Source organism: Sceloporus undulatus, chromosome 1 (assembly GCF_019175285.1).
Source record: "Sceloporus undulatus isolate JIND9_A2432 ecotype Alabama chromosome 1, SceUnd_v1.1, whole genome shotgun sequence".
Taxonomy (NCBI): domain Eukaryota; kingdom Metazoa; phylum Chordata; class Lepidosauria; order Squamata; family Phrynosomatidae; genus Sceloporus; species Sceloporus undulatus.
Genome location: NC_056522.1, coordinates 271,345,894 through 271,354,827, shown reverse-complemented (window position 1 = coordinate 271,354,827; position 8,934 = coordinate 271,345,894). Strand labels below are relative to the sequence as shown.

At 39.8% G+C, this 8,934-nt stretch overlaps 1 protein-coding gene across 6 annotated transcripts in view; it reads right to left on the bottom strand.

The window, feature by feature from the left end:
* Window positions 1-5,221: 5,221 nt before the first annotated feature.
* The window catches only part of PTPN5 (protein tyrosine phosphatase non-receptor type 5), a 120,543-nt gene continuing 116,830 nt past the window's right edge, over window positions 5,222-8,934 (bottom strand). For all 6 annotated transcript variants that reach the window (XM_042445641.1, XM_042445637.1, XM_042445635.1 and 3 more), the window contains one exon: window positions 5,222-5,692. In XM_042445641.1, coding sequence (XP_042301575.1) covers window positions 5,596-5,692 — 97 coding nt within the window. In that variant the 3' untranslated portion in view covers window positions 5,222-5,595. The remainder of the gene's footprint in view (window positions 5,693-8,934) is intronic.

Here is an 8,934-nt window from a genome sequence, read left to right as displayed (position 1 = left end):
TGGCAGACTCTGGAAGACAGCTGGATCCCACAGCATATTTCAAATATGGTTCTGTGTAGTTCAGACTTTAAATACACACTGGCCCCTTGTGGGCTATGTGGTTACATCCATTTCTGCAGATTCAACAGTTTCACATACTTGGAGTATTAAAAAGATGAGTCCTCCAGGGCAAAACCATGCTGCATTTTTCAAGAAGTTAAATGCAGCATGTTACCCAAGACAGTGCCTTAATTATGTCATGTAAACAACAGTATCTCCAAGCCCAATGAGCACCATGTCACTAATACCAGGAAATGTCATCTGGCCTAAACTTTATTGTACAATGCAACAGAGTTTGCATTCTACTTTTGAATTCCTTCTTGTAGAAGTTACATTGGTAGATATGGAGGTGTCACATTCTTCCTTTTCATTCTACTGTAATGTCCAAGGGGTATCTTGTGCTGGGTGTTAGACATTCAGAAATCTTCCAAAACGTCTTGTGTGTGTTTCTATTTGGATATTATAGTAGCAGGTCAACTAATAGATGTGCAAAGCCCTTGGGTGTCTGAGTGACACCAGGTGCTGTAACAACATCTGAGTGTCCTCCAAGAGACTTCCTATAAGGTCTCAGGTTTCATACTGAGGGCCCTTCCATACTAAGGCACCACATTAAGGCACTATATGCCACTTGAACTGTCATGACAACATCCTAGAAATTCCTGGGGTTTGCAGTTTTAAAACAGGTATTCAGAATTCTCAGTACAGAATTAAAAAACACCGTATCCTTGCTGACCTAGATAGTACCAAACAAAAACAGGTATACTGTACTAAATTATGATACTAGATAAGCAAAGAGCAAGACTCTATTTTGAAGAACAAAATGAGCTGTATATAGCTTGAGCCAACATGAATCATATAAACAAGCAAACTTGGAAACACTTAGCAGGAAATGTCCACCAGTAAATTCCAATTGTGAAGCTGTCCTGGGGAGCTAAAGAAATCACAGATGAAATAGAGACTAGACCAGTGGTTGGATGCAAGATCCTACCACTCTCTTTCCTTGAATCATACACATTAATCATTGTTGGTAGTGGGAAGTCCAGCATGCAGGAATTTGGAAGCTCCACTACAAAGGAAAATTAATATCTTCTTAATAAAACATGGACTCCCCAAGGCAGATTCACAATTGGAATTTACTGCTGGCCATTTCCTATTAAATCACCCCAAGAAATTGTGTTTGCAAGTGTACGCCACCCCTGCTTCCTGTACAGTGTTACTGCAGCAACAAAATGGTGCAATACCACTGTGCAGCAAAAAAAGGAGCGGCTCTTTTTTTGTGCCGTCATAAGGGCTGCAATGTAGCCCTATGACGGCACTTCCTGTAGAAGACGCGTAGGTGTTCAAATGTCAAGTCATAGACACGCCTCCTATGTGGGCGGTGCTGTGCAATTATGGCACTGCCTGCAAGTAGTAGGGCTCAAGAGCATGTAGTTGGTGTGTGCTCCCCAGCTCTACTATCGCCGTCAGCACATTGCTTCCTGGCAGTGTGTACCAGGCCTTAGTATACCTGTTTTGGTTTGTTACTATATAGAATTCTCAGCCATGGAGCTTCTTCTGTGTTTCCCTAAACTACAAACCTCAGGATTCTATTAAGATGTAGCCATGGCAGTTAAAGTAGAATTATAGTGCTATCAATGTGTAGTGTGAAAGGACCCTGGGACATACATTTTACAGTGAACTTTGTTCAGGCCACTGTCTCCAGCACTCTTACTTTTACTACTGGAACAATTGAAAACTTCAGCTGAAAAGTTCTATCTTTGACACACATCATTGCTCATCTAATTAAAACATGTAATGTACTAATGAATAGTTTGAATTCTATTGGTAGTCCTAAAAAGAGTAGACCTACCAAACCTATGGAATTTATATAAATGTATTTATATAAATTTATATAAATTTATATAAATTCAGTGGGTCTACTCTGGTTGGGGGTAGCAGTAAGATTCAGGCCAATATGTCTATATTTTAAAAATCAAATTCTGATAGAAAGTAAACAACATGTTTCTTCGTACCAGAAAGGTCATATGTAAGTACTACAGTATATGCTCTTCTAAAAAGTTATAAAGGACTTTAAAAATGGCCATCATAGGGTTGAACTTGACAAATATGCTGAAAAGGGAATCTCTCAGCCAAGTTTCTCTCTTAATGTATAATTTCATCCAGAATGTATAGCTTATTCTGCCCCCTTCCCCTCCCCCCCATATTACAAAGCTTCACTTACCCATTATCATGTAATCATGACACTGTACATTTCTCAACTTCACAGAAGTGTGAAGGCAGAGAAATGCATGTTATCACAACACAAATGTGAGGCAAGTTGATTCATGTTATTGGAGATGGTGGTGACAACCTGTGACAGGAATGTAGTTTTTGGTGGACCCCTTTGTTATACTGTGTTTCTCTGCTCTTCCAGAAACAAACCCATAGGGTAGAAAAAAACCCACTACCTCACATTCAATCTTTGAAGCTCAGATTTCTTCTCTTATGTGTCATGATAAAGAACTTTAGTGACCTTCCATCCCTTCCTTTTTTCAGCGGACATTTAATAAATCTCCTTCACCTTGGAGCCTTTTAAAAGCCTCCCCAGCATAGTCTCCTTGTGCTCCATTTACTATGAGGACCAGATGACTATGCAAAGCAAGAAGTGCTCCTCAGGATTTTCTCTGACAGATCTCTGGGGATGGAATACCACAGAGAGACTTTACCTTATAAGAGTAAAGAAGAAGTCTTGGAGATGCCGCTGGGACTTAAACTCAGGTCAGACATAATAAATAAAACCTTGACTCAGATAAGCAGTACAGCTTCTCAGAGGACAGATCTTTTTACAAGGGATATGCTGTTACAGGAACTGCCCCTCCCTCAGGTTTGCTCCTTCAAACAGATTGCATGAAATACACGCACATGCAATAAGAGAGACTGTGCAGCTACAAAGGGGCAAAATGAGGGCATTGCCCTCCCAATAAGAAGTCTGCCTTCCTCCATTAAATTTCCTTTCAGTCCCCAAATTTTTAGCACTCCAGAGAGTGAGAGTGAGGAGGTGTTACTGCAATGATAATAGATGGGGGGAGAATTGTTACTGGATGGCAATACACATGTGTGCATGTGTGCACATACACACACACCAGAGACTGTGGGCTGTATTCACTCATGAAAGAGACTAAAATGCTGTCCCTTCAGTCTCAGATCTGTTACGTTCTTCCACAGAATCTAGGTCTAGAAAAATGGAGTGGAAAATGGTGCCATGGAGAAGGCTATGCTGAATCCTTCTCTCTGATGCATAATGATTTTATGTTCAGGATTTTTTGTTTGTTTGTTTCCTTTTATAGAGAAGTACTTCAACGTGTGACCTGAAGTGTTTCAGTTTAGTAAAAGCTATTTCATTTACTTCTTCTGATTATGGAAATAGAGTAAAGGACCAATAACACAGAGCAACTGCTGGTGTCTAGAATTTGCATCCTTCCTTTATATCTTGTGACTTACATTCTACATATCATTCACTAGTTCTGTTTCCTTTAAGCCATTTTATCTCTGTATTGGGACAAATGCTTGTTAAACATTTTCCATAAATGATCTAGATTTAGAAGTGAGCAGTAAACGGAAAAGCTTGTGAACAGCCCAAATTTGCTAAGCAGTACATAAGAGCCCATTCACCTCTCCTATAAAATGATAGCCAATCTCACCATGAATTTGTCTAATTTTCTTTAAAATTTATCTGATTTTCCTTAAAATCCAAATTGGTGGCTATCACGTGTGACAACAAATTCCACTTTATAATTGTGCCCAGTGCAAAGAAGTACTTTTTCCTTCTATTCCGTATTTCTCATTATTCAGCTCCACTGCATGAGATTCTAGTATTATTAGAGACAGAGCACATTATTATTCTGCCTTTTTCCCAGTTCAGGATTGAAGTTGACAATGAACCATACTTGCCATTTTATTGCCCATTCACTGAATACAGGAGATAGCTTTGAATATAATCTGGTGTCATCAGCACAGTCACCTCACTGCTTCTCCCCAGCTGTAGATCATTGACTAGGAGGGTAAAACTGCACCCATCTCAATATAGATCAGGGGATGACATTACTCTTGACTCTTCTCCATTGTGAGAGTTTTCATTTTCTACTCTCTGCTTCTAGTTCCTCAACTGCTATTGATCCACAAAAGAATCCATTTTCTTATTCCATTATTGCTAAATTTGCTCAGGAGCTCTTAGCGAGGGAATTATCAAAAATGTTTTAACAGAAACATGTTGAGAAGAGAAGCAGTATGCACAGGCTACCTCATGGGGTATGTGTTCTGTGTGGCTGCAAAGCAGAAGCCATGACAAAACAGTCATGTCAAATGCTTCATTACTCTTTTCTCACAAGTCCACCTTCTCTTTCTGTGCCTTCCCAAACACCTGGGCTAGACTGCTACATGGTAAATAAGGACCAGGGAGCATGTCAAAACATTCACTGGGCCACCTCGCTGCATAAAGAACTGAGTCCAGAAGTGTACATAGGAACTTCCCAGCTGCTGTGTTGCTCATGGGAACTGGCTCTGGGACCATAAAGCAATTTCTATCCATCAACTGCTTCCAACCAAAATCCACAGTTCATCTATTCCCAATCACCAGAAAAACACTAAAGAATGCTATAGTGTCAGGACGTCCAGTATTGCAGTGAGATCAAGTGTTGGGTTAGATTTATTAAAATAGGCAGACAGGAGATGGCACAGGTCTATTAGGGAAGCTCTGTCTCCTATGAAACCAATCAGGCATTCTGACTGACCAGGGAAAGCATGGCTTCCAAATAAGCAGTGTGGCTGGACCATACACCAAAAATGTGTACAGCATTTAGAAGATATGGCTCCAACCCTTTCCCTCATTAGTCTCCATGCCCCATAGAGCATTAATGGACCCCACAATGAATCAGGGACCAGGCCTCAATGTGGCATGAAAAACAGTTCATATAGTTGCTTTCTTCCTCATTTTGATATATAGCCACAATGTAGGGGCTGATTTTTTTTAAAAAAACTGACATTAAAAACATTATTTCAGTACGAATCCACTTGAATCCTTTAATGCAGAGGCTCAGAAGGTCGTATGATATACACAGTATCCGGTAGTTTAAAATGTAAAAACAATCCATCAGGAAAAAAAGGCAAAAAAGTTACTTTTCAAGCTTAGTAAACATACATTACAGACTTTAGCAAGACATTTATTAAAGAGTTTCACACTGTACTTGGATCTAGTAGCAATTTTGCCATTTTAAATAGCAAATCTGACAATGAAGTTTTAAATTTTGTAACAAATGGAGCTACTGATCTTATTTACAGTATAAATAGGCCTTTTGGGGGTGAAGACAACAATGTTCTGTCACATGTTGAAGAAAAGCAGTATCTTAGCTCTTAAATGCAAAATAAAGCAATAGGAAAGTAAAACTATATATATTTATATATGTATAAATAAATATCTTCTACTTTTGAAATTTCCAAGTGTTTCTTGTCATCTCTGGAATACATACGATTCTGGTCAGAGTTCTGTTGATTTTTGTTACAACAAATGGTCCTGAATCCTTATTCTTCTGCTGATGCTCTAGAAAACTGCTTTTCATACAAGCTCATGACATGGTGGACAAACTGATATTGTTCACATGTTTGGATCATTCCACCCCTGGAAAGAGAAGGAAGAGGGGAAAGTTGGAAGCTGATATTCCTTATGCAATTCTCAAGTACTCACAATAGCCATACAGTGTAAATAGTAATAGAACACAATATAATGAACATAAAAATCTAGTAGTGTTTTTTTTGGGGGGGGGGGAAGGGGGGGGGGGGGGGGGGTTCTGACCAAAAACACTTTGCAGTGAAATCTTGGATGGGTGGCATCTAAGACCATTAAGCATTATGCTTGATTTTAAATCCATGGGTCTGCTCTTGGTGCTTCTTATATAATTATCTAAATAGGAAAATAATTTCATTGGGTCTGTTAAAACTGACCGTGAATGGATCTGAAGCAAACTAAACTCACCAGGAAAAAATGAATTTAAGATGTTGACTTGGTTTGGAAAATGTAAGTCTAATTCAGCAAACACAGGCATAAACAAAAATGATTTTGAATTGGGGTCCCTATTTAAGACTCACCTTGTTGTTTGTTGATCTGTTCCTTACAATCATTTATGATTTATGTGGCCCTAAGGTGAAGCTATCATGAGGTTTTCTTGGCAAGATTTGTTCAGAGTGGGGTTTCCTTTGTCTTCTTCTGAGCCTGAGAGAGACTTGTCCAAGGTCACTCAGTGGCTTTCCATGGCTGAGCAGTGATTCAGACCCTGATCTCCAGAGTCCTACGCTCAAATCACTATACCACTCTGACTTTACTTACACATTCAGAATAATCACTTATATATTCAGAATAATCACAACCATGACATAGCCACATTTGGAGTGAACCATTTAGGTCTTTTTGTGCATCCGTGTGTGTGTGTGTGTAAATCTCTACTTTTTTAATTTTTAAAACCTTCCTGTACTTAGAAAGCTAGCACAAATGGAAGAAAAGCATTAGTTAAAGGATTCTTCAAAATGTGACAAGGCTCTTATGTATAGATACCTTATTTTTAGTCTGAGAGAACACTGAAGCACAAAATAGCCTGTCTGGGGTCTGTGATAGTACAGTCCCAGCAGAACTGTAGCTGCACAACTATATGGAAACTCCATATGGAAACTGGTTTATAGGGATTTCAGCAGGTGGCCTTCCAGGTTTTAGGCAGATGCTTTTCTGGGCACCCTGCATCCCAGTAGACCAGCACCACTGACAGCACATTTCATGTTAGTCTCAGAAAGGACCAGTATGGGTTAAAATTAACTTCTTCTATTTTATTAGAGTAAAAAGCCAAGGAGCATTTCTAGTTCATGTACTCCATCTGCAAATGACTTTCAAATTCTTTAGTTATCAATATAGTTTACAATTAAAAAAAGGATTAGAAGCTACAAGCATACATCAAAATAGACAAGCTCGGTGGTTATACTAGGTGATGTCTGAAGATCCTCTGCAAAAACAAACCAGAAATAGACTGCAACCTTACCGTGATGAAGGCAGACAACCCCTCAAATGGAATCAACAGCACTACCCTAACAGCTTGCAATACTCTGGAATAAATGCTGCTCAAATCTGCTGGCTAATACTCTCAGAAGGCCCTAGCAGTTTGCCACTTTGGGAAGCTAATTAAAACCCAACCCATGTGCCTCTCGGATTGATAGCCGATATACAAGAGCCATCCATGGCACAGCAGGATCAGCAGGTCTTATGTGCATTTTTCCTGATTGTGCTGTGCAAATATGGAACAAGGTATCAAGTCCAGAATTTTATATCCTGAAAGTTGCATCCTTTTGAAGCCTGGTCAGTAGCTATCAAGGGAGATTGCAAATGATCTATGGTGAATTATGATACTCTGCCCTCAGACACATTTATTTGACACCATCTCTGCTATGCTTTCTATGAGAAGCAAAGTGTACTCTATTCTCTTGGGCTTGCCTGTTGAGCAGGATTTATCCTAAGCCTTTTCCTGCCCTCCTGCACAAGAAATCAAAGGACCAGTGTGACTCACTGGGCATCACCATGCTGTAGCTCTCCCCAGAACCAGGGGAAATTGGAGTTTTTCTAACTGCAGAGGGGAGGGGGTTAAATGGAATCACTGAGACTGCATCCACACTGCAGAAATAATCCAGGTTGACAGCACTTTAACTGCCATGGCTCAGTGCTATGGAATTCTGGGAACTGTAGGTTTTTTTGTTGCACCAGAGACCTCTGACAAAGAATGTTGACTGTTTCCCAAAACTACAGTTACCAGAATTCCATAGCATTAAGCCATGGCAATTAAAGTGCTGTCAACCTGGATTATTTCTGCTCTGCGGACACAGCTTTATTGTCAGTAGCATGATTCTAGTGGTCAGCCCTACATCTACTGCAGCCAGAAAAGCTCTACTTCCAGGGTGCAAAACTACAGCATGGCAGCATTGTACACAACCATTAAAAATAAGGTATGGTGCTAGCTGAAGATGAAACAGGACCCTACAATCAACCCTCAGTTCTAGCACAAGATTACCAATCCTGGGAATACTTCAAATTATTTCCCAATTGCAAAAAAAGAGGAAAACTGTAAGAGAGAGTAAGAAAAATCAAGAAATTAAGAGTCTGACAGGAATGAAAGATAGGAAAGGAGAAGAAGGAAAAAAGTATTAATTTAATTTAGGAAAGTATAAGACAGAAATGCTATTTATAACTGAGAAGCTGTGAAACCACTCCCCTAATTATAATGGTGAGTTCTGTCAAATATACTAGAGATATTAGGAGACAGCCTCAGCAAGACACTGTCTGAAAATACACAAGCACTGTCCCTGAGGTCTGATGACACTGCGGACCAAATCAGAATTCTCAAAATTGATGTATTAATAAAAGGCACTACAAATTCTAATGGTGAAAAACAGGACTTTCTTCTTCTTGTTGTTAACTGCCTTTAAGTCAGCTTCAACTCATGGCGACCCTGTGAATGAGACATCTCCAAGAACCTCTTGTCCTCCACTGCTCTGCTTAGATCCTGCAGGCCCAGGCCTGTGGCTTCCCTGATTGAGACTATCAGTCTGGTATGTGGTCTTCCTCTCTTTCTACTGCCCTCCACCTTTCCTAGTATTATTGGCTTTTCTAGTGAAGCACACCTTCTCTTGATGTGTCCTAAGTATGACAGCCTCAGTTTAACTGCCATTGGCATCTAGGGAGATTTCAGGCTTGATCTGTTCTAGTACTGTTTGTTTGTCCTCTTGGCCGTCTACAGTATCCTCAGCACTCTTCCCCAGCACCACATCTCAAATAAGTTGATTTTCATTGGATGCAAAGCTGCTAGATGTATCTTCAAACATTTATCC